At 38.9% G+C, this 27,093-nt stretch overlaps 1 protein-coding gene across 1 annotated transcript in view; it reads left to right on the forward strand.

Annotated features, from left to right (window-relative positions):
• The first annotated feature begins 3,007 nt into the window (after positions 1 to 3,007).
• Npc1a (Niemann-Pick type C-1a) overlaps positions 3,008 to 27,093 on the forward strand; it is a 40,505-nt gene continuing 16,419 nt past the window's right edge. The window contains exons 1-7 of the mRNA XM_064695339.1: positions 3,008 to 3,144; positions 7,174 to 7,288; positions 13,318 to 13,488; positions 13,556 to 13,712; positions 13,881 to 13,957; positions 18,312 to 18,530; positions 26,792 to 26,984. Of these exons, the coding sequence (XP_064551409.1) occupies positions 7,205 to 7,288; positions 13,318 to 13,488; positions 13,556 to 13,712; positions 13,881 to 13,957; positions 18,312 to 18,530; positions 26,792 to 26,984 (901 nt within the window). The 5' untranslated portion in view covers positions 3,008 to 3,144; positions 7,174 to 7,204. The remainder of the gene's footprint in view (positions 3,145 to 7,173; positions 7,289 to 13,317; positions 13,489 to 13,555; positions 13,713 to 13,880; positions 13,958 to 18,311; positions 18,531 to 26,791; positions 26,985 to 27,093) is intronic.

Here is a 27,093-nt window from a genome sequence, read left to right on the forward strand (position 1 = left end):
CACCCTAGCCACTGAAATTCTCACATAACAATCCGCCGTTCTCATTTTTATTAATTCTGTACGTGAGTACAGCCCGAATACATCTTATTGGACCTTCATCTTATTAGTATGCAGTCAGTGCACTTATCCTTTCTGAGCACAAAAGGAGTGATATGTGAAGGGAAGAGGAAAAGACCCACGGCAAATCCGACGAGCATAGTTTAGAGCAACGCTAGAAGTGCACACCTTCCGAATCTCTTCACCTCTGCGGAAGAACATCAACCGCACGATGCTGGTGGCCTCTTGAATAGAGCACAAGATCGCATATATACCCTTCTGCATGCTACACAATGAAAGGGCGTGTCGATACGTCTGGTGGTCCAGGTTCCAGAGAGACCTACCTTATGGTGCAAAATCCTTTTCCAGTTCAACCAGATGTCTCTTCGGAAATCGTAGAAAGTTCATAGGCGTTCTTATTAGACCTTCTGCAGGACGCGGAAAATTTAAGCATCCGTCAAATGACTATTTCTTCAGGTTGGCTGCCTATTGATGTCCTGCAGTGAGACTGATACGGCACAGAATAAAATCTATCTCGTCCTGGGTAACCTTTATCCAAAGCCGCGAAAAACGATAATTTGTTTACCATCCGATCGGTACCAAACTTATTTTCAGCAAGTTAGAGGTTCTAGTCGGGAGCTGCCGACTAGGAGATACCCTGAACTCTCTTATTCCAACAATAAAGTAGTAAATTAAAAAAAAAAGGTTCGAACTCGAAATACAAGGAATCTAAAGCGGAGATCCTTGAACTGGCTCCAGAGTGGAGTCTGAAATCCACCAATGCGCAGTCATTTATAGATCTGCTAAAGAGAAAAAAATCCATTAATGATTTTTTTTTATATAAACTTAAATTAAAGAAAATTTGAAATTACAGTATTTCAGCCAGGTCCGGGAAGTTGCCTTAAAATATGCCGCATGCAATCGTTGTCCAGCCTTGTTTCTTTGCCATAGGCGGAAGGCAACCTGCAATAACATATATAAGGAAAATTGATAGTTTACATTTTACATTAGTAGAAAAAGACTTACCGATAGACAAAATAGAGAAATCTTTAGTGGTCGTTAAAATAAATGAAAATAGTTAGGCAAATGGAATTCGGTGCTGTCCAAAGGGGAGAGGGAGAAACATATACTGATAAATATTTATGGACGTCGGCATCAGTTCAGGAACAGCAATCCCCACCGAAATAGCATCGGCTTTGATTTTGGCGTTGTTCCTGGTGCAAGAAAAATATCGCAAAATCATGGCCTCAGTATTCCATCAGTACAAGCGGAAGCGGAGACATGCTCCAGTTCCTGAAGCAGATAAACGATAGTTTGCTTTAGTAGTAATAAAGATGAATTAAAAAAAAAGTTTCCTTGGCAGGGTTCGAACTCACAACTGACCGCATTGCTTGCTGCCGCCTCTACTCAACAGCGAAAAAAAAAACATTAGCCTCCTCGATAGGGTTCGAGCTCGCATCTGACCGCACTACTTACCGCCGCTTCTACTCAACAGCCAAGCCAATAACTGACTTTTCATGAGAAAAAAACGAATTAAAATAGCAGCACAGAAAATAATACAATCGCAATTGCAATGCTGTTAGAATTCAAAGAAGACACGCATGAATGTGTGTGTGTACATGTATACCAAAATTCTTTTTGTTTTTGCCGTTGATAGGAGAAAAGTGAAAACACGTTTTCTTTAATCATTGCTGTGCTTCTTAACCGATCCTGATGAAATTTTTTAGGGTACATCTGCTTGTACTATAGAATATTCGAGTATTATCAAAACATTAATTGCATTTAAATTGTGGCTTTTATTTGTGGGAGGCATAAATTGGTGTTTTTACTTGATTTATAGCTTTGTGGTAGTAGCGGGGAGGTAGTGGTAGCTATAAAATGAAAGATACTTGATATATTTATACTATTCTAGAAGCTACATGTCAAGTTTGGTGACTCTAGCTCATATTATATAATTTTGATATCGATTTCTATCGATTACTTTGAAACGGGGCAAGTTATCGAATATCGGAAACAAACTCGATCTGCGCGGGGACTAGGAGGACCTACAGCTATTTCACGTCTCTAGCTCTTATAGGTTCTGAGATCCTTGCGTTCATACATAGGGACGGGCTGACAGACGGACATGGCTAGATCGACTCGGCTATTAATACTGATCAAGAATATATATACTTTATGGGGTCGGACATGTTTCCTTATGCCTGTTCCGGGGATAAAAAAAAAAGCAGAGACATATGCAAGCCGGCCGCATGCTGGAAAATTAAAACTTAGAAAACAAGGGAATATTTATATATATATATATAAATATATATGTAATATATATAGAAATAAGTGTGCTAAAGAAAATTTAAAATAGCTGGATAATTGTTTATTTATATTAATTAAAATATTGGTGCCACCAAACAGGGAGTGACATTACACTGGAAGACCCGCAGGCGAGAATCAGGTCACTAGAGGAGCAAAATCGCCTCTGGGTGGCCTCAGGCTTTCTTTAATAATATGAAGTTTATTCTTTATTCAAATTAAAGCAAGACCCGCAGTCCCCACTGGCAGATAACCATAGTTAGTTACTCTTGGTAACCATTGTCCGTGAACGGCTTAAAATTGCACGTGAGATTCAAAAATTTCAACAGGAACACCAGCAAAGTAACACGCTGGATGGAACATCGTCTGGCACTGCAAATTTACAGGCAAGGCAAAGGAATTCTTTTGATATGCAAATAATAAATATTTAAATAAAAATAACATTCTGCTTTTTAATATGCACCATTTGCCAAATTATTTTTATATATCATATATTGTCGTTTGTTTTTCACAGCAATTTGTATAGTTTCACATCTGCAATAAATTTTATATGTTCCGAAATGTACTCAGTGTGAATGGCCAATAATGATAATTTTTTTTTAAATATTCGATACATGTTTATTAACAGTTACAATATGTGTTATCAAATGATTGTTAAGACCGTTATATTTCTTCATGGCGGCTACCTAAAAATACCCATTTGTCTGTACGACTTGTACATTTCTAGAAAACAGTTAATTGTGGTGTTTTGAGCAAGTTCAAGTGTGTCAAAAGTTTTAGAGTTCATTTATTAAATATATTAAGGTACCTAATTCAATATTACCTATCTGAAAATATTTATAACATATGTGAACAATCGTATTTAAGCTCGTAGGTATTATATATTATCTATATAAAGGTACATACTGACGAAACGCATTTCCATAACAAAGTGCCCGTACAATTATTGTAATATATGCAAGTGCATATATTCCTACACATATATGTAAGTAGATGTGAATGACTCAGCTTGCTTAAACTGATAGCAGTGCATAGCTTTAAATACGAATTTATGCATGTGCATATGTAAAAAATAATAAATGTGTTGACAATGCTGTTCCAAACAATCGGAATACTTTGTGATGTTGTTAAAAGTTATTATTGTTCTTTTTAAAAACAAGTATTAATTCTTGCGAATATGCCTGAGTCAATTACGCTTTAGTTTCTGTGCACATTAATAATACCCATATAAACAAAATAGTATAATACAAATGTTTTTTTTCCTGATAAGTAAACATAATGATTAAGAGCCGTTGTGGTCGCCATGTCCGTTGATACTGATTAAAATATACAGTGAAAACTGCGGTAACCAAACACCCACTAACGCTGGTTTTTTTTTATGCTATCATGGAAGATGGCAACCTTTTTACGAATTACAAATTAACGCATAGAATGACGACATCTCCGTCTCCATAAAGTAAGCTCGTCTCAGTTTTAAAGTACATATGTTAGAACCGGCCGGATCGGACCCCTATCTATTTATAACTGCCATAGGAACGAGCGAAAAGATCGTTCATTCAGCAATTTCATTACCATCCTGAACACATTTGTGCCAACAGAGGATTCGCAAATTTGATTGTCGTGGACACAAATATGTAAAGGAATTTGGGTGAAGGTCAACAACAGATTTAAAAAATTGTTTGTTTGTGAATTTAATTGCTTCAGTTATTACAGATTTTTCGAACAAAATAGTTCAAAATTTAGTGTCAGCGTCCAGTTATTGGAGCATCTGGTATTGAAAATTCATCTAGTATACAAAAACGTGCAAAACTTGTCTAATGACTTGGAAATATAAAGTTACATTCTATATAAAGACCGAATAAACTGGCCACATACAATTAAACTATGGACAAAATTCAATTTGTAAAAGCCCAATTAATATAATAGTTTTATACAAATGTATGTAACACTAAAAAGGTAGCATCTCCGACCGCATAGTGTAGCGGGAGTGTGACTGACTGCTGATCCGCGTTAGCGAATAATGAATGATAGGACCTGTTGCGGAACGAGACTTATTACACCAGGCAGATCGTTTTCTGGACAATATCCAAATCGAATATAAACACTAAAGACCGTCGCTCTGCGTTGTCAGCATTAGTTGCATTCTTAATTCGCATATATCGCTTGAATATAAGCACTGGTCCTTTCATGCAGGCTTTATTTATTTCGGTTATGTAAACCTTATTAAGCGCATTATACTCGAAAAGGGTGGAATGCCAAGACGAAACAAACGGATGGCATTTGCAAATCAAGGTTCTTAATCAAAAGATTAAGAGTTTGTTCTATCTTTTAAGTAGATTATATGCTAAACTGGGTCCAGAACGACTTAGGAGTCCAAATGACTACGAGCTGGAAGACGGAATATGCCTGGCATCTGGCTTGCGGTCAATCTTTAAAACTGACTATGCCAGCTTGTTGGATTTGAGTAATAAATACTAGCATTGAAAAGAATCTTTAGTATAACTTTGAGTCATGTATAAGGCCGCTACAGGTCACTTCTAATCGAGCGTGGAATGCGGAACAGAGTATGGAAGTAACGGTACAGCGCTGTATGCAACTTATTAGAAATGACCAACGACAAGTAAACTGCATTAGAATTAATTGATCAGCTGGCTTTTTTCTTTTTTTGACGCCGATTTTAGGATTAAAAAAGGTGGACCAGGTCAACTCTCAGAGAATAAAAGTGGACAGCGTTTTGCAAGCGCTGGAAAAACAATACATAATACCATTCTGAAAGCGTTTTACAACCTTCAACGCGTATCGTTGCTAGAAGCTACTAATTAAAACAGTTAGCAATATAATTGCCTATTGCCCAGGTGGTCCAGAACGACAGCATTATATAAACATTTGTTGTAGCCTAGTACATGAGTATTTTGTGACGTCGCACACTCATCGCTGTTACTAGCCCAAACGATGCTAAATGTATTTCGTTGCTTTAACAACATAATGTCACATATTGTCTTGCCTTTAACTTCAAGTTTGTCGCTCCCACTGCTAAGACTCCCTAGAATTGGGCTGCTGTCACCGCAATCTTTTTCGCTAGTTTTGCAGTCGGTATACACGGAATAATGACGTATCGTTGTCAATCTCGTTGCGGGTGTGATTCGTGCCACGGGTAAACTAATGTGGCTGGAATTCTATATACCCACTCAATACCTCCAGAGCTTCGACACAAAGTTTGATTTGGATCTGCACAGTACACTGATATTTCCCATTATATGGCCCATAATCCGCGACACATCAAAGAACGAATCCTTCAAAATAATTGGAATGATAGCATCAAACGGAGACTCAGCGCCACTTATCGTTTCTGTTTTATAACCTGAACCAACTTAAAATGGTTAAAAAGTGTATTATGGTTTTGTGCAAATGTATACACAAATATATATATATATGTATAGAGCTTCGACACAAAGTTTAATTTGGATCTGCACAGTACCCTGATATTTTCTATTATATGACCCGTCAACATCTCGCACATTTTCTATATTAATACTGGCAGTGGAGTAAGGAGGTCAGATCATCGAAGTACAATTTTCATGATCCAGACCAGCTGTGATCACTATCGCGGTGTTAATTGACGCGTCATCATGTTTAATTTCTACTCCAAGGCTCCAAACAAATTTCTGAACTCCGGTTAAAGCCTTTTTCAAGATGATTTTGTACTAATCTGCGTTTATTTTTGTAGTCAAAAATATGACGCTTCCCTTTTATATTATCGATCTTGCCTCTTTCCTTATAGTTCAATTTCTTTCCACCTGCCATTTTTGGTTAACTTAAACAATATCAACCCAAACAAAAGAAGTCTTCAAGTTAGTGTACTTGTCAAATGAGCTAAAAATGTTGTGTGTTTCTTACGAAAGTTAATCGAAATCGCCTATTCAAATTCCGACGGAATTTGAATATTGAGAAATGGGGCGCTATTCAAGTGAGCGGCAGTTTATGTTATTTTTAAATATATATATATTAACATATATATTTCAGAGTTTTTAATACCATGGATGTGTTTTTTTTAAAACCCTTTGACTTCGAACATGTTAAACCCAAACGGGTTCCAGTTTAATGACTGGAAGAATATAGCAACTTTGCTTGGGCTAACTTCTGCTAGTTTAATTAAATTCTTGAAGGACTTTCAAAGGGTTTGTATCTATCAGTGCAGGACAGGAGCAGAAGAAGTGGTCAACAATTTCTATTCTTCATTACGGCTGGAGCAAAATAATTGTTCAACAAATTCTAGTTATTCATCTCTGCGACAGAAGTCTAATGGGATGCACCCCAATCATCCAATGCCCTGTGAAAGCTCGTACCATCGCCGCGCAGCTTATTTGTTGCTTTTTTTAAGTTTTCTTTAAGAAGGAAGGATTTTATTCTTGTTTTTTCCGGGTAACTCCTCTGCCATGCCTACGATACCTTTGTGGCCAGGCACAGTAAGATATTATAATTTTAGACATAGTACATAGTAAAAAGATTTTCGACAGTTTCTAACTGATGTCTGCTTTGCTTAGGGGATGCGTGAAGCTCAGAGATCCTGGACGACTAGCTCGTTGTGTCACTTAATTTTGGCCGTGGCATTCGATTTTTAAACTGTTTAACTTTAACTTTGATTGGGTCGGGTGATTTCTTATTCAGGCTTGGTAGCTTTCTTTATCTTTTCCACTTTGACTACTTTCGAATTGGGGGTACGTAATCTTGGGTTGAATTCACACCAAAGCAAGAAACAGCAAACCAACCTATAATTAAATATATATATATATTTGCTATTATATCTAACAATTACGCTTTTTGATTTTATAGATATGATAGCCAAGCCGTTATAATCTGCACCATGGTTTTACTACAGAGTAGTACACCTGAAGTGAAATTCTTCATATTTGGGATACTTATATCATTCTTTTGTGCGTCGAAGCAGGTGAGTTATAGAATACTTTTTTTGGCAACATGTTCTTGTAATTTCTTGTCTTGTGTTTGTTCAGAATTGAGTTTACTGACCGCGCATACTATGATCACAGCGTAATAACAAATTTGGTCAGTCGAATAGTATTATTACAAAATATTTCTAATTAAATTTTAAGTAGTAGCAACTTCGGGAACCCACGAGGATCAACTTTACTGAGGGGAATTATGTTACTTGTGTTTAATAAACGATCGCTATTATAATATGAAAAGTGAGCTTTGACTAAAAAATTTAGAGTTATCATTTTTCGTTGTTCTAATGACAGAAATCATCCTCTAGCGGTGGCTATTTGGCAGCTTTTTTTTTTGGATGGTAAAAATCATATATTAGTTTCCGCAAAATCGATATTTCGCCTTCAACTTTTTCCTCTTATTTACCACGGATTGAGTTTCCAAGTTTGCTGAAACAGGGGCTTACAAAATAGGTTTGAATAGGGTCAAAATTGAGAATTAAATTTCATGGTGCATAGAGTTAAATGTTTTATTGGCAGCAGCGGCAGCAAGTGGAAAGCGCAAGAATTTCATTTCTCATTTTCTTTTCTTAAATTTACTTTTATTAATATAACGCTAAGGCAAAAAAGCGCGTAGCGCTATCCCTATATGGTATTGGTACATGAAGATGCAAGGTATCCTCTAATCGGGCAGTATTGACTAGAGCACTCTGGCTTGTTAAATTTTATACTCTCGAAGTAAACCAGGGTGCTTAATGAGAAGCAGGCGACGGCAATAGAATAAGTAAACTTGTACAAAAACGTTATAAACATTAGTTTGAAGGTAGTGTTAGATAATTACAGTATCAAGGGTTAAAATGATTCGAAATCAAATAGATCGGAAGCAACAAAAGATCTATAATCAATTCTAAATGTAAATGTAAAAGAATAGGGCCGAAGAGATGAACGACATTTTAAAAAGGATTTTTATTAGTTTGGGAGACGAATATGTGTTTTGTGGATGTTCAGGTGGGAGCTGTATGCCCTATTCTGAAACGCTGCTTACGTATTTGGTGCCCGCAGAGTAAAAAAAGCTAGGATCGAGTATAATATTTTCAGAAGCAAGTTTTGTGCTCTCAATCAATGTTATAATTTAGAAAAGAAAGTTGCACTAAAATTGTTAGCTCATTTTAGCGCTCTGTTCAATCAAGATTGGTCTGAATTTACACATTTTCTAAGTCATCATATATGATATTTTATATTAATATTAGCGTATTTAGTTTTTCAGGATAATTTTCCATTCCAAACTGTAGTGCGATGACCCGTAAGGCTTACCTTTTTATTACAGGAGGTTGTGCTCCTATTACAACTACTAATATCCATTTTAACATTATTTGCGATAAAATAAGATTCATAACAAGATGTTCTTATCGATGGTTCCCGACTAAGGGATACTATGCACCCTCTTCTACCAACACCAAATGCAGCTCGCAGCAATTAAAGACATTAAATTTAAAGACACTTGATCTGTATTCACTATTACATGAAAAATTTGGTGACTCTACCTCTTTGAAGATAAAAGATTTGCTCAAAAAACATGTTTTTATCAAGATCGGTTAAGAAAAAAACAGGTGTGTAAGAAAATGTGAGCTTATATTCCACGTGTTTGCGGTGTTTTTTTTTTTTTTTAGGATTTTAAAATACTTTTATTTACAGCTGCTATGCTGTTACTGTAGCTTAGCAACAGGTAATCAGATCGGGGGTTTATAGAAAAAGTAGTTTAATTTAAATATTTACATTGTGTACGATAATTATGTACATGTTTTTTTTGCTTCACTAATAGCGTCGTTTGGCCAAATCTATAGGATAGGGGATTTTAAGCCTCTTTCTTCTTCGCCTCATTAGCAGGTTCCTCGCCGGGACGTTAGGATAGTTGCTGAGCTTAAATAGGTTGTTTGCTGCTTTGTCGTTTATAACGTCTCCTACCATAGGAACCTGAAGGTCCTTTGCGAGGCCTCGTGTGCGAATATACCATTCGGCTCCAGAGATTTTTCGCAAGGTCTTGGCGTGGATGATGCGATCTTTGCTTAGGTGCGTCTTTGCGGCTATTCCGTGAACCTGGAGCCCTTATCGCCACGCAGGGCAAGGATTTTCATATAGATAAGGACTTTGTTTTGGAGCGAGAGTTTCTTATTTGGGTTTAGGAGCCAGCTCAAACACCTGATTTTGCTGTTCAAACTGTTGGTTACCTCAGTGACATGTTTTTTGAACGTTAGTCGTCCGCCGAGTGTGATCCCTAGGTATTTACGGTCACGCACCTGCTCTAAGAGCTCGCCATGGAGAAAAAGTCCGGGGCAGGAGTCCTTGCGCAGAGTGTGAGTGACCGTAGCACATTTTTGAGGGTCCACTGAGATATTCCACATACAAGCCCAGCTTTCGGAGCGCTTCAGATACTCCTGCAGGATGTCCGTTGCTTCGTACACGCAATCATTCTTGGCAAAGGTCATCAGCAAATGTAGCCACCAGGAGATCCTGCCGACTGACAAGGGCCATTTCGCTTGCCGTGGGCATATCGTGCATGAAGAGGATGCATAGTGTGGGACCCAAATCGCTACCTTGTGGAACGCCCGCTCTTATGCGTTTGGTATGAGAGGCTATGCCATCCTGTACCACTCTAAATGTCCTCTCGTTCAGGAAGCTTGCAATGATGTTAAAGAGCTGCGGATATAATTTTCCCTTTATCTTGGAGAGGACGCCTGTGTGCCACACCCAATCGAAGGCTTGTTGGATGTCGAGGTATGCTGCCACCAAATACTCCTTCCTATGCAAGCCGTCCAAAATAAAGTTTGTGACCCGATGGATTTGTTCACCAGGGGCTTTGTGGGTTTTTAGGCTCTTTGGAAAGTGATTGGTGATACAGGGAGTGTCATTTGGAGTGGCGCCTCCAGAATTTGTGCGACTCGCTGTTTCCTGCCATGCGACACGGTCCCAAAACGGCTTGAAACGCTCCTCCAGGTTGCAGGGGAAGGCTTCGGCTCTGTCCATTGGCGATCTGGCCCAGGTGCAATCGGAATGTCGAACGGGGAACTTTGGCGCAGCCGTTTGTATCGTTGTTGCATTTCCACAGCGCGAATTTGGAGCTCTCGTCTGCTGTTGCTTCTTCCAGCATGGTGTCTGTAGCTTCCCCACAGCCTGTGTTTGGCATTGAAATCGCCTCTAAAGTTAAATTTATGACCAAGCTGATAAAGGAGAGAATCGAATTCAGCTCAGTTAAAGGATAGGTTTGGTGGTAGGTGGAGCTACAGGTATTTCGGCCAAAGGAGTCTCGACCATATAAGCAGCCATCTGTGGGGCAATGGATGTAGTTGGTAGCGCACCAAGTCCTGCTTGACAAGCACCGCAGCACCTGCTGGGTGATCCGCACATTAGCAAACATATGGCGAAATACAGGCCGGCGTGTAGGTGGGATTCTGAGACAAACGTAATGTTATTTCAATTCTTTTATCAGAAATAGTTTGAGCTCGTTTGCGTTTTGTATGATGCTGCGAGCGTTCCACGATCCGAGGCGCATCGGGGCAGCCATTATTTGCGGTGAGTGGGAAGACCGAGCTGTGGGGGGGCCTTGCGCGTCCTTCAGCTCCTTGATGCTGACCAGGATAGTTGGAGGATGCTTCCGAGGGACGTGTATTACCTCTGTATCAATGCTGGGGGTATTGGGGCTGCATTGTTGTAGCGGTGGGGGTTGGCACGCCATGTTGCTGATAAATGTTGCGTCCTGGCCGTAGCACATCAGCATACGACAGGCCTTATTGCACAATTCGGGAGGGTACGAACTGCGAGTTGATGCGCCGTGCAGGTTGCTGTTGGTTGTGCCGAGCCGGAGGGGCAACATTGATGGCCAGTTGTCTGGTATTCAAGCGCTGCTGAAATGTTTTGCATCCTTTATAATAAGCAGCATGGTTCCCCTCACACCGTTATGGCCTGGCATTGCTTCGAGTTCGTGCAGTGGGGCTGGCCGCACCTACCGCATTTTGGCTGTTTGAGGCAATAGTTCTTAATGTGGTCAAACTCATAGCAGCGATCTCATTGCCTAAAATTTTTGTTCTCTCTCGGGAGCTCAACTTGGACCCGTTGACGGCCAACCTTGCTAATGCGAAGCGCGTCCCTATTGTTAGAAGACTGCTTAAGTCTACATACCAGTAGTCGCGACTTGGGAAATCGTTTTTGGGGTCAGCATCGGCGTCAGTTGTGGATAACCTGGTCCCCGGGTTGTGTAGGTTTGTCACAACGTGGCCGTGTGTTGCAAAGGCAATTTCGATTTGGCTCCTGGGAGTAGAACCGGCCAAGTTTTTGACGACTACGCGATACGGTCTGTCCCCCTTGACTCTGAAGTGCGTGAACTGGTCCCTGACCTCAGTGAGCTTGCGAATAATGTCTCTGTGAGTGTCAGAATCTTTCGCAAATATTCTCAGGACGCCTAAGGGAAAGACCTTAAATACGTAGGCATCTGGGCCAGATGCATTGCGACGATGTTGTTAACTCCAAGAACTGTTATGGGCCTGGGCTTTTGGACCTTTTTTGCAGCTGGAGGTTTGAGCTAGTGGAGCTTCGGAGGCAATTGCCATCTCGTCGTCTTCGCTGTCAAAGGCTTGTTCATGGGGAGCAAGTGGAACATATCTGTTCCCATTTGTCAGGGTGGCACTGGGAGCAGTGGAACTTTCACCTGCCTTGCTGGTTTTCCCATTTTTTGTGGGTACTTTTTGACGGCTCCGGCCTTAGCGTTGTTCCCCGATGTTATTTTGTTTCAGCCGTTTGCCATTTGACCAGCGGTTCCTGGAAGGCTGGCATATTACCTTTGCTCAGAGCGTGCAGAGCAGGGTTTTGGCTGCAATGAGCGCTGCAAGACGCAGCTGCCGGGGTAAAGCTTTGAGCGAAAAGCAATATGTAGCGAGCGGGATGGGCTGGAAAGCCTCATTGGTGGTTTTGGGCGTGTTCCAATGGGCTCCTTCCTGGGTGCGCCTCGTTCATGTCAACAGGTGGAGATCTACTTGCTTCAGTAAGCGGGGCTGGAAATCCCTATACTTGATTGCTGTTGGCTTCGGGATTAGCTGGTGCTGGGATGTTGCTGATTACTGCAGGTGTTGCTGAGTGTGTTGTATGCATGAGCAGCGGGGACGTCATCGTTTTTTAAGTTTTTATTTGCCATGGCAAGCTGATCGTTGTTTAAGCTGGCTGCTATTTTTGTAGGCAACTCGGCATTGTTATTGGCAGCACTGGATTTGACAGCTCCCAGTTTTTGCTTTTGCGCAAATTGCACATTTGCAGTTTTGATTTTTGGGTCTATTCTTTATTTTAGACACTTTTACGCAGTTATTGATTTTTGGGTTGAGTCCACTTTTATTATGCCACTGTTGGGTGGGCTAGTCCCTGTCACTGTCACCCGGAGCACAATATACACTGAAGATTTTAGGTGTAAAGCAATGCATGCTCTCATGTTTGCGGCAATTACTGTATACATGTAGACTCACACATTCATGCGGGTGTTAATGAATTCTATAAACAGCATTTAGTTCGTTTTTTTCATAAAAAATAAATTGTTGGTATGGCTGTCGAGTAAAGGCGGCGGCAAGTATTGCGATCGGTACGGTTTCGAGTCTGATTGAAAGATTTTTTAATGTACATATTATTTCTACTAATCAGCTGAATTTGGTGTTCGTAGAAGAGGGTTCGGGGTACCCCCTAGTCGGATCTTCCGACTAGAGCCTCTTATTTTTTGGTTCTATTTTTCGAGGTGGCCATCACACGAAAAATTAAGGAAATCTAACAATTTGTTTTACGCGGATATTTACGATAAAAGTTCAAATCATTTACATTAATGACGGCGATTAAACTTTCAATTATACGAACAGATGGACAAAACCAATATATTATATTAATTTATATTTTACTTCAGACGTGTTTTGGACGCGCCATTTCTTGCCTTAAATTGTAATGCATACATATAAAACTTTTTTGATTGATGTTATTTACTAATAAAGTAATTGATATTTTCCAGAATTGTGTCTGGTATGGAGTTTGTAATACCGATGCTTATCTTCACAATCAATATTGTTCCTATAATGGCACACCAAAAGAAATGCCTGCAGATGGACTTAAATTGTTAACAGAAAGATGTAGTTCTCTTCTAGAAACACAAGCAACTAAATTTTGCTGTGACGTTGATCAGGTACCATCAAAAAGTGCTCCTTAAAAATCAGGTGCAAAATAAAAATATTTTTTCTTTTCCTTTTTAGGTGAAAATATTAAATAAAAACATTAAACTGGCTTCTGCTATTCTTGATCGCTGTCCATCTTGTATGGCTAACTTAGCTAAGCATATTTGCGAGTTAACGTGCTCTCCAGAACAATCCAAATTCGCAAGAGCTGCTTCGACAAAAAACAATGATAAAGGTATAACTATTTGGTCTTTAGTTTAATCATTTTTTTATTCAATAAAATAAAAAAAATTATTAATAGTTTGAAAATTTCTTAAAAATAATGATTAAAATATTCGTTTCTAGGTTTCTTAAGGTTTACGATTACAATCAATAAATATTCGGTCAATATTTCTACTTTCAGGTGATGCCTATGTGACTGCTTTGGATTTACACGTAACAGAGGAGTATATAAACAAGACTTACAAGTCATGCGCTCAGGTTGGATATATTTTTGACTCTCTAAATGTTAAGATTTTCGTAAGAAAAGTTAACGGAATATAGATTAATGTTGAACTTTATCTCTATATATAAAACTGTTTGTCCTGCCTGACTGACTGACTGACTGACTGATTGGTGATCAACGCACAGCCCAAACCGTAAGAGCTAGGCAGCTGAAATTTTCACTGTAGTTACCTTATGTGATGTAGGTGCACGTTTAGACGGGGTTTCGGGAAATTCCACTCGCAAGTGTGGAAAAATCGCGAAAAACGTTTGTATGTAACTTTTTTGTTTACCATCCGATCGGCCCCAAACTTATTTTCAAAGATCTTAAAATTCATTTGAGGGGTGTTTCGCACTTTTCGGAAAACCCATTCCTCCTTGGTGGAAATGGAGGTCAAAGATTTGGTGGGTGACGTCTCGCGCTCAAATTCATTTCCAGTGATCTATATGAAAAATCATTTGAGACGTGTTTCTCACTTTTCGCAGAATTCAAACTTCTTCGGGGGGAATGCGATTTAAAGATTTGTTGGGCGGCGTTTTAAGTTGTGTCCGATTTGCTTCAAACTTATTTTTAAAGCTCTTCATAAGAACTTAATAAGTACGTATTTCAGCGATTTGGAAAATTCCACCCGCAGCAGTGGTAAATTGGCGGAAAAAGGTTGTATGAAAGTTTTTTGTTTACCATCCGATCGGCCCCAAACTAATTTTCAAAGATCTATATTCAAATTCATTTGAGGGGTGTTTCACACTTTTTGAAAAATCCATCCCTCCTTGGTGGCAATGGAGGTCGAAGATTTGGTGGATGACGTTTTGTGTTCAAATTTATTTCCAAAGATCTATAAGAAAAATCATTAGAGACGTGTTTCACATTTATCGCAAAATCTAAACTCCTTCGGTGGAAAATGCATTTTTAAGATTTTTTGGTGAATTTTAAGAGTTTTCCGATTTGCATAAAAGTTGTTTGATTCCCGTCCGATCATTTTTAAAGCTTTTTTGATTTTATAACACACGTGCCACGGGCAAGGCCGGGTTATACCCGCTAGTTCATTTATATAATGAATGGTCAACAAAATGAGTGTCAACCTTGTTGAACATTATTAATTACAATCTTAAGCAGAATACAAACATTTTTTATAACATTGCCGACATGTTAGGAGGAGAATTTTATTTGGGCGTCCGTTTCCTCTACACACAGATAATTTTGTCAGTGACGTTATTAGACTATGTAGCTAAAAAAAAAAGGCGTTAATACAGAAAATGTATTAAATTAAAATAATGTATTAATTGCAAAAAGAATAGAATAAAGTTAATAAAGAGCTAGAACGCATGGTATAGGATATTGTATTGTAGGCATAAGTCATGAAGTGTCTTATGGTAGAAATAGGAGGCATTGATTCCTGGTAGGTATAGAAGAAACATAAAGAACAAAGAAAAGATGATCACCCGTTTGGTTGGCACATTGAGCATCGTTCCCTAAAAGAAGGCTGTAAGGCCTGCAGAGACTTGCCAATGAGGCTATTGGCGTTCCAGCCTATTAGGTTTAGTCGATAATTAGATATCGCAGTGCAACATCGGGACAGATGCAAACTTCGCCACCACTTACTGCGTCATCTGTAATGCTAAGAAGCCTGTCTTGGGCAGGCTAACCAGGGCATGCGTCATGTAATCACCTGCACCTTTAGGGATGCAGGGAGAAAAGTTCTTGAAGAGACCAAACTGCAACTGTTCGGGGAGGCCTCAATTTAGATCAACGTTTATTAAATCCAATTTCACCTTTGGCCTCATTAGCGGTGGATGAGATATGGAGAATGAAGCAGATTATAGAATCAAAGAGAACTTTAACTTTACTATCAGTTTATAGATTATAAAACTACATTAAACTTTACCAAGGTTGGTTAAAGTTTAAAGCATCTTGTAGACGAGTCTAATGCACGGGTGTACAAAAGAATAAGTTTCACTTCGTTTGCAAACATAAATATATGAGCATTTTATTATTATTTTACTGTAAAGTATACGAAAATGTCTTAAGGAGACTACAACATTCATAGATGTGAATGACAACAAGAACACAGTCTATTAATATCGATAGAAGTCTGCTTAACATTCACTACGAACTCAATTAAACCACAAGCATGTATGCATTGAGAGAAATTTATACAAATATGTTCATGTTCAACTCCCACTTCTTTTGAAAATTAAGATGTTCAATATGTAAAGGTGACATCCGAAATCAACGCATTGTTCCCAATATGCAGAAGGATATATTGGCCGCAGCTCGCACTAAAGCTCATTTGCTTTAGCAGTCATAAAATTAAATTAATCCGAGAAAGTAAGGATATCTTCGGCACGCCCAATATTAAATAATCTTGTAGACTTTTCCCTTTTGCGGATATGTGGAGCTCGAAAATGCTGAATTGTTGAAATTTCTTTGAAAACATATTTTTTGCTTTAGAAGATCCTGCTATTCCAGCGATCTTTCCTATAACAGTTATATGATATAATGGTCCGATGTTGATAAGATTATGCAAATATATGAGGATCTTAAGGAATTTTAATAAGATTTTGCAAATATATGAGGATCATAATGACACTAATAAATCCCGAGTTAACTTGTTTGCTAGGGTCCCACGTGTTGGGGGCCATAAGTGTAATGGTTTCTTTCGGTTAATTTTTTTTGTCTATCAGGTGCATAGGGATTAGGGGTGCGCACTTCTTACCAATGCTCGGTCAATAGCTCGTGGGACTAGTTGGGGTTTCCTTCCACACTTTCCATAAAAACATTACTTAAGTGCGTTAAAAAAAATTAAATTTTAATAATTCACACAAAAGCAAGCTCCTAATACGTGTTCAATTATTGTGTTCCGACCGATCATCAATATTCGAACTATTCAATTTCGCCTAAGTGAGAGCAGAACTAATGTGCTCATAGACTCTCTTTCTCTCTAGCTTACCATGACAAGCAAAAAAAAAGGGATGTCAACGCTTGTCCCTATTTCAAGTTCCTAAACCATTAGTGCAATTTGCAAAGTGGTTAACATGGGTACTTTCTTTATTTAAGTATTTAATACAATAGTATATAACAATTGGTGTGGCTCTTGGGTAGAGGCGGCGACGAGTGGTGCGGTTAGTTGCGAGTTCGAACCCTGCCAAGGGAACAGTTTTTTTTTTGTTAAATTTATTTTTATTACTACTAAAGCAAACGAGCGCATAGCGCGAGCTGTATTTGGTGTTGGAATAAGAGGGTTCAGGGTATCCCTTAGTCGGGAGCTCCCGACTAGAACCACTTACTTGTTTCAATAAATTTAGGGATAGCGGAGAGTTTTGCAATGCTCCTGTAATTTGTTATATCAAACTTTCTACCTATTTTGTGGAGAGGAATGATATACGACTATTTCCAAAGAGATGGAAAGACAGAAGATTCAAGAGATAGATTAAAAAGCTTAGCAATGGACGAAGATCAAGTCAAGGAATTACGATATCATATCAGATAAGCTAAAATAATTCATTTATCAATGCGTTGTTTGGTTTGAGCATGATTCCAATTAATAGGTAGGTATGTATAAATCAATTAACAGAAGTGTTGAAAAATTGAAGCCAAATTAACTCTAAGGTAATTAGCTACCAATGTATAAAAATTAATGGAAAGAATATAAAATAAAGTAGAGTGAGAAGATTCACCGACATTATTTAGAGACGGACACGCGCAACCCCGATTAGATTATTGGGTCCAGGTGCTATGAACGTTTCGATTCTATTAGCATACCAGAAAAAACATCTAAAAAATCACATTTCCAATCGTGGTCTATGATGTCTGAAGCAAAAATTATTTTCAATATAAAAGTATATTAATTTAATTTGCCCACGCTTTAATTCTATTTTCAACTTTTACTACCTCCCAAAGAAACGAAAAACTAAGAAAGCTTTCAAACCGGATTATGGCCTGATCATAACACCTGTTGCTCTATTCGGCGGCACATACGATCAGCTGTGCAAAAGGGGAAAAACTGGTTTCCGGTTGGTAAAGCAGTTATCATACAAGAACCATACGAGTCTGGGTGAACTGATTAGCCAAGTAATGCTTTTAGGAAACAGTTGTTCAACAAGCAGATTCGTTTGGGGATTGCCAAGCTCCCACTATATGCTGCAGCTGCACAAAAGCTGTCAAACTGAGACTTTCCAAGAAGGGGAATAAAAAAAACCCCTGGAAGGGTGTTATTTTTTTTAAATTTATTAAAATCCCTTATATTTTTTTAACAAAAAAAAAAATAATTATTTTCATAAGATAAAATTAATAAAATTACTTAATTTCAAAACGTTATATTTGTAAATTGGCGAATATTTTTACTTTCAGGTGTCTGTTCCACAAACCGGTCAATTAGCATTGGATCTAATGTGCGGGACCTATGGAGCATCACGATGCAGTCCTACAAAGTGGTTTACCTATATGGGAGATGTCAATAATGTATATGTTCCATTTCAAATAACATATATTCAACATCCTACAAACTCGACTACGAATAAATATACCCCATTGAATCCTAAAACGATACCGTGCAATGAAGCAGTAAATGTAAGTTTCATGTATACTTTCGAACTCGTAGGAACATAAATTTTTTATACTCGCTTGTCATATGGGACTAATAGATTGGGTTGGTTAATGAGAGTCACCAACTCGTCGTTAGTATTATAACTAAACACTGAATTTTGTTAAATTTCTTATTCCTACGAATGTCAGATGGAGTTACGATAACGTTAAAACCTCGAACAGTGAAGGGGTTCATTTCCAAGCCTAAAGATGTTACCATACTTCTTTTATAGGCTTAAAGTTTAATCAATGCTTCCACTTTTGACTTTTTATATCCTAAACCGATTGAAATTGGATAAACGGGGAATAACTTATTTGTGGAAATATAATTGGCAGAAGGAAGCATTTCCGACCCCATAAAGTGAATATTTTCTTGATCATTTTCAATAAATTCTTTATTTTCCAGTTATTAAAGTTTATAATAATTTTTTATCTTTGGGCTTTAGTTTGAAAATGTCGCAGTAAAAGGTTTTTTTTCTCAATTTCCAAATTGTTTCAAGCGGTTTCCTTTAAATACAATATGTCTCTTGACAGAGTTTTGATAAAGTTTTTCATCCCGTGGGTTTTTACAATTATTGTCTCATCATCAATTGATTCAATACTTGTTCTGTTGTTAAATATAAATGTACAGTTATTAACAATAGTTTAACTTTTGGGTAATATTAGTTCCTGAAAAATTCGATTGGTCGTATTCTTCTGCTTTGTTATTTATTTCTACAATCAGTATATTTTCCTAGTCTATTTGGATGTAGTTATTATAAGGTATAGGAATAAGTAATTTTGTAGTTACTTTTGTAGTTAAATAATACATATAGAAAGTTATTTGACATCTGTGATCATGTAGATTTTGGGAATTTTAATTGTAAGTTGAGCAAATTTCTGGTAAAAAAATGTTGTTCTTTGCTGAGACTGTATATTTCTGAAAATAATTTATTATGTTTTTGATATTTTTTAATTTGTGCATCTGGTTATTATATAGCAATTTCTTTTTTAATTTTGTAGTTTGTGCATCTGGTTATTATATAGCAATTTCTTAGTGGTGTTTATATTTAATATAATATAACATTTATATTTAGTCTGTCATGCATAATTGTGTCTTCTAAAAGGTGGATTGGTTCGATTAAATAAGAATTTATGACAATTTGTTGATTCATATTTTGTATAATATTGTGATTATTCTGATCTATTATATAAAGGTGGTGTAACACGTTCAGTCTGTTTTCATCGTCCAGAAGTCCTCGTTTAATTCTACTATAGGGCGTTATAGATTTCATTTTTGCTCTTAAAAAGTTTATTTGAGCTAATAAATCATTTTTGTCAGTTATCTCTCGTTTTTAAAGCTATCGAAATTTTGCAGAAGTGCCTCTTTCTGTTGCACGCTGTACATATGTCGGAACCAGCTGGATCGGACCACTATATCATATAGCTGTCATAGGAACTGTAGGTCGAAAATTTAGTTTTTTGGAAAACTTGTTTGTTTATCAAGATGTCTTAACCATACTCGGCATTAACTATATTCCCTGTGGTTCTTAGATACGGGCAAAGCACTATGAGCAATTTGAAAAGGTTGGGTCTGCAAGGGTATTAAATCTTCGACATGCCGAAGATAGGCGTTCTTTCTCCTTAACATTGTTTCCATTTTCATAACTAATTCTACAATAGGGTCAATGGTAAAACATTGTAATATAATTATTGTTTCATTTGTAAACAAAATCAGTTTTATACTCCTTGTACTTGTTCTGCCAATCTATAATTGTTTGAGGAATATTTTCTTCGTGTTTTATTTTAAGTAGCACTCGCAAGTGTCGCAAGGGCAGCGTTATCGCAGACACTGAGTCGGCTTGCCAGCTATGACTCTATACATTATGCTTCCGCGAGTCGTTTCACTTGGCTTTACTCAGAATATATATTTTTTGTTAGATTTACTCTTGATTAAACAAAGACACCGTGCATTACTGTTTAGTCTTAACTCCGGGCTGGCAGAAATTATCTTACAATTATTATTTAGCCACATGGCCACGCAGTGCATTTATATTCTATTTTGTATTTTTCGTTTTGGTGAGTACGTGTCCTGGCAGTTCGCAAACTCATACGGCAAAGCTATGGAGGAGAGAAGTCATGCTTCTGAGGGTAATAGGCAACAGAATGGCAAAAACGACAGGCAGGGAAAAAAGAGTAGAAACAAACGAGGTTACAAAATAATATTCACTTCATCAGGGGATAGGGCCAGGGCAGGCCACAACAGGGTGAAGGTAACCAGAAATCGAACGGTAGGGAACATCAGAGGCAACCAAAGGAACCTATGGACGTTGATCCATCAGTATCTAAGTGTAGGCACCCTACCAATTGGAAACCTCAAAATAGCGACGAAGACCAAATAATTCTAAGCGTATAACTGGTCAGAGGCGCCAAAGGTTGAACAATATCAACCAACAGGCTGAGGACCAGGATGTACAAAATTACCAAGAGGCGGTTTCGGCAGCAGTAGCCGCCTTAGATGATGACAACGATTACGGTTAGGATCAAAAGACTTATCATAGACTTAAGGAAGCTAAACGAGAAGACTATAGCAGACAAGAATCCAATGCCTAACATGATCTAACCTAGTTAAAGCTAGGTAAAGTTTCACAAGTAAAAGTTTTGCCGATTGCCATTTGGATTAAAGAATGCCAGTAGCATCTTCCAGAGAGCAATCGATGATGTTCTGCGTGAGCAAACATGAAGGTTTCCAGAGAGAAAACTCAAGTTTTTAAGGAAAGTGTAGAATATTTTCCTTTCATTGTCACAAAATGGGGAGCATTAACGGACCCTAAGAAAGTTTGGGCTTTCCAGGAATATACTGTTCCCAAAAATCTGTTCGCTCTCAGTTCATTCTTGGGTTCAGGTAGCTACTACAGATGTTTTATTAAGGACTTTGCAGCAATCGCAAGGACCCTTACGATCCTACTTAAAGGTGAAAACGGTTCTGTAAGTAAGCATATGTCAAGAAAGATCCCGATTAGCTTCCGTGAGACAGAAAACGAGGCATTCGAGAGGCTAAAACGTATTTTAGCATCAGAAGATGTCATATTATCGTACACCGATTTTAAAAAGCCGTTTGACTTAACGACGGACGCTTCTACATATGGTATTGGAGCCATCCTCCCACAAGAAGGCAAACCAATTACCATGATTTCTAGAAATCTGAGAGAAACCCATTACGCGACAAATGAAAAGGAATTACTAGCTATAGTGCGGGCACTAGGAAAGTTACAGCAATACCTGTACGGAAACCGGGATATAAATATCTATACAGGTCACCAGCCTTTGACTTATGCAGTTTCGGATAGAAGCCTAATGCCATAACGGCAAAATTGTTAACAAACCAGGTAAAGATAAACATGTGGCGAATGAGCTTTCACCCCAAAATATAAATGCGCTACAAAATGAAATAGAATCCGATGTAGCTACCATACACAGTGAGCTATCACTGACCTACACGGTTAAGGGCACAGAGAGGCCGTTTGATTGCTTCAGAAACCAAACAATTCTAGAGGAAGAAATTCTTTGCGATTACTATTTTCCAAATTCTGTATAAGAGCTAAATATGACAGGCATCGCGAGAAACAAGAGCTCGGTCTACTGAGATGCTCCACATCGATGTTTTTCTACTGACAAAAAGCAGTTTCGTACATGTATTGATAAGTTTTCTAAGTTTGCTATCACTCAATCAATGGTATCTCGGACAATAAAAGATATTAAAGTCACAAGTAATCAGCATGTAAATTATTTCCCCAAGAACCCCAGAACAAACCACTCGACTCGCTGGAAATGGGCAGTTGGAACGTTTCCGCAACACACTATTAGGGATCGCGAGGTGCCTCAAATGTGAGGAACAATTTGAGGACACTATTGAGCTCATCATGCAGGCGACTGTTCGGTATAACCGCACGATTAACTGAGGTAAAGGAAAAAAACCGATATAAGAAGTTTACGTGTCAAGTGAGGAGTTTAAGGGAAAAATCAGGAATAAAATATTTAATGCTCAGCAAGCCCAGCTAGAAAGATATAGCCTATCCCAATGTAGGGAAAAAGTGTTCCCTACATTGTTGCCCAATCTCCTATTATTCTTGAGGAACACTTTTATCCCAGAAAGACTCAGGAAAGTCTGTTCTTATAAAACTCTTAGACGAGAAAACGGATACGTCTCACTTATACTAGATGTGGCTGACTAGAAATAGAATGCTAATCACTGAAATTCAGAACCTAATGTTGTTAATCACTCTGGCCAAACCTAACATCATAAACCCCACTATCCTAGAATGCAATGGTTTGGAGTCCATTCTAATTGAACATCCAACAGAAGTGCCCATAGTAAGCCTAATGGAAGTATCCAATATAAAAGTCCTTCAATCCAATAACATAGTCCCCATATTAATTGATTAGCCCCAAGTCAAGTCTATTTACAAGAAAGTTACAATATTTCCCTTGGCTCACAATAACAACATGCTGCAGTTAAAAGTCGACACTGTAGTGGAATGCGCCGATGAAAGTATAGCTGTTACAGACAGCCCGACCACCGGCTACGCAACGTTCTGTACAACACATACTCCAGAGGCATTCATGCGGCATGCCCTGTGTCACACTCAGGCCAGCAATTTGATGCACAATGATGATTATCAACGATCACCCCGCACGATTCAGCACAGAGATATCAGAACAAGACACGCATCTCATAACATTCTAGCGCCTAGCCATCGCAAACGGTACTAAGTATATGAACCTCAAATTGGCCTTAATCAAAATGCCAGGAGCAGCGGCCTCGTCCTTGATTAACAACGTTGGACACGATCCAGTGCTGAGTGTGCCACTACAACGACTAATGAACGAACATAGTCTGCGAGTCATACAAGAAATCACAGATCACGTAATAACCGGGAGCGCCCAAAGTCTGGTTTACAGCCGGTGTAGGTGTGAGTGCAAGTTGGCCCTGAGAAGAAGATGAGCAACGAGGGAGATCCAGAAAGTCGTTGATAACTTAGCTACGATCCGGGAGCTCATGTCTAACGGGGGTATAATTAAGCGCACAAGCAACCCTCGCACTCAGAGTGGTATAAGTAGCTCTCGATGGAACCGCGCAGACACAACAAATAGTCTAATTCAGTGCCTAAGCTACAACAGTCAGCAGCGCAAACCTGATCCCTTGCATATGTCGAAAGAGCAGCATTATCGCTAAGTGGGCTGTAGTTTTCTAGCTTATGCTTCTTTGTAGCTTATGTCTTTTTGGTAGCTTATGCCTCAGCTCGCTGGTGGCTTCTAATTCTGTTTTGATAGCTTAGATAGAGTATCGACTCGAACTATCAATAAGCGTGCTGCAGTACTTGCAGTTAAGTCATTCGTTTTATTGCTGAGCAAGGCCAGCATTCAACACATGTAAAGTCGAAATTTTATTTTTTTTTTAACGCGAATCCCGATGCAATGTACTGCATCCCACCTCCCGTCCAACCGACCGAGGGCCGCAGTCGTGTAACGTACGACACGAGTTGCAAAGTAAAAAAATAAAAAACGAATACAAACTACGAGTATATGCACAAATACAATTACAAATAAAAATATGACTGTCTACCAGCTAAATAGTTTAGAATAGAAGACTTTATTCGGGGAAGAGAAGACTCCTAGCAGAATAGTCTGTAATGCTTATTATAATCATCACAGAGAACCATTAACGGTTCATGCAAGGCATAGTTAGTTGCGCAAAATTGAAGCCATAAGGGTGTAAAATTACGTGTTAGTCTAGTACGGATAACGAAATTTAATTGGCTAGTCAACACAGAAAAGTAAATTTCACCAGTAATTAATTTATGGATAAATATTACACCCAGCATGGTTCTACGATTAGTTAAGGAAGGAAGGTTTATCATCAGAAGTCTGCTGAAGTATGACGGTAACCGCACACGAGGATCCCAATAAAAACCACGAAGGGCAAACAACAAATTCGACTAGATTAGAGCCCGCCACCGGGACACCAACAACAATGGATTGACCAGGATGCCTATCGATTGCTGAATTCATCGTAGACGCAACCTGCATAATTGGCGCCCAACCGCCTAGAATTAGATTTAGAAATCTTGTTTTATCCTTATGTCTGGGAGCTTATAAGAGCTGGGACACTAAATTTGTGTCTCCTCCTTACTTTTGGCTCCGTAGCAGGGCAGTAACCTGACTAGAGTGGTGGCTAATCGAAACAAGTTAGAGTCTAGTGGTGTCAACAGCCTTACGTCTAGGAGGGACCCATAGTTCATCAACAAGCCGTGCAGACCAGCAGCGTTTTGGGTGTATTAACAACGCTCCAAGCTGCTCCTCACTACTCCTGCCCGATATGGAGCTCCAATTCCATCGTCGAAGGTAGATGCCATGGACCTTTGCTCGCTATCTCGTCGTTCACACCGATTTCCACATAGCTAATATCTGAGTAGACTACTACTTGTATCGGGGACTAGTACCTTTTTATAACCACAAGCTGTAGCTTGGATGGTGAGTAGATAGTTCCATCGAATGCAATCTGGAGCCCCCCGATCGTGGCGCCTGCTGCGGTCATCGGACAGCCATACCCGGTGGTACTGCGTAATGGTCTGCCAGGGGGTGGTCGTCCCCGATCTGACCCAATATCAAGTTCACCTTAAGTCGTAGCTTTTCCGTCCCCGACAACATTGGACAAATGGCGTTTTCGAAGTAGTACCAATGCTCATATGGTGGGCCGCCAATGTCATTTCCGATGGTTGCATTCTTGCTTTGTCTCTGCCGTGCTTCCCTTTTTTTTTGCATTCATTTGTAATTCTCCGGACTACTTGGAATATTTATTTTAATCGCAACACCTTTTTCTAGGGGTCCACGGTTGTTTTGCCTTATCCCGGCGTGACCTCGTCGTGTAACGGTATATGGGACCGAATTCGAAATTGCAAAATGTCCTTAAAGAGCGACAGTTCAACTGAGTGCCGTTGTTGCATGCAAGCTTCTGAAGTACACCAAGCCGACTCAGAAAGCATTTTCAAATGACGCGTGTATATATGCCATCTTGATTTAGCTCACCTTGAGCTTCTGGCATTTTAAATATTTCACGTACCAGTCTACGTCGCGGCCAATCATATCGCATTGTCACTCATGTCGGGGTTTTCCTTATCCCCAAGTGCAATGGGATGGTGGCTTCCTTTCAACTCTCGCTAATGGTGTTTGCTGGTGAGGCAGAGCTTCCAGGTAACTTTTTTTTCCTTGGTTTGTCAGCGTTCGTCAGCCACAATGGCCACAGTCAATAGCTGCCTCATCAGTGGTGGATGTCAAAAGGGTTCTGCTGAATTGCCAACCTACATTGACCGATATACCTTGATTGGTTGTCTATCGAGATGGGCCACTTAAAAACGAGGTGGCTTGTTATGTTGTCAAAGTGGTAGCCCTCTAAGTGGCAACGGAGTTGCGGAGCGTGCAGACTATAGCCAAGCACGCTTTTATCAGGATTGAGTTATTCTCCTCATCAATGAGAAGAATGCGGAGGGGCTTGCTATGCCCCATTCTCCTTTGTGTGGTCTGTTTCGGCAAAACGCTTTTCTTGCTTCGATTTGAAGCACACACTCCTCGGCTTGAATGTTCTCATCGGTTGCACAATTGTGGAAAAGTTCAGTACAAACACTTCAATGACAGGATGTCATGTGCCTCAACTTATTAGTCGTATTCAGCGATAAATCAAAATTACCTAGAGTTCCCCAACGAAACTTTCCTCTGGTTGAGCCTGAGATGCTTCGTTTGAAGTTGCCAGAACTGCTCTACACTGTTCTAATTCAAAAAGACATTGCGATGCAAAAGTCCTCTGCACGGCCGTGTCTGTCTGCCAATACTCACTTTTGTGATCCAAAATCGATTTAAAAATGGCGCGCTTCGTAATCTTTCCAGGATATGAATAATCCGCGGGAGAGAGTAAATCCATTCGTAACAGCTCTCCCGGCCTTTTATGATTTTCAGCATTGCATTGGTTTTTTGGTAAGAAGCTATGCTTAACCAGCTTAAAATTTTATTAAGATAACTTGACTAAACTCGGGATTTATTAGTTCCACTATGATCCTCATATATATGAAAAATCCTATGCTGCATATAATATATACTGTTATTAAAAATATTTTCCAACATATCATTAAATTTTCGGAGTGTCGAAGATATTCTTACCTTTTGGTTTTTTTATTTTTATTATAAAATGAAACTTTTATATCCCTTTATAGAGTGAACTGCCTGCGTGCTCCTGCTCTGATTGTGATTTGTCATGCCCCCAAGCTCCAGATGAACCGGTTACACCGAACCAACTTAAAATAGCAGGATTTGACGCTTTTACGGTCATTATGACGGTTGTTTTTACTGTTGGGTCACTTGTCTTTCTATTGGGAACATTTTTATTTACCAAAGACTCAATAAGTGGTGAGTATTCAATTATGCAAAAACTGTTTCTATTCACTAATCAAAAAGTAGTTGTGCTCGATTACGTTATTAATTATTCATAAACCCATACACAATCACATATTATATC

The sequence above is a fragment of the Drosophila montana genome, unplaced genomic scaffold (assembly GCF_035044405.1).
Source record: "Drosophila montana isolate Dmon_TW-CO22-7 unplaced genomic scaffold, ASM3504440v1 contig_3735_1, whole genome shotgun sequence".
In the NCBI taxonomy this organism is placed as follows: Eukaryota; Metazoa; Arthropoda; class Insecta; order Diptera; family Drosophilidae; genus Drosophila; species Drosophila montana.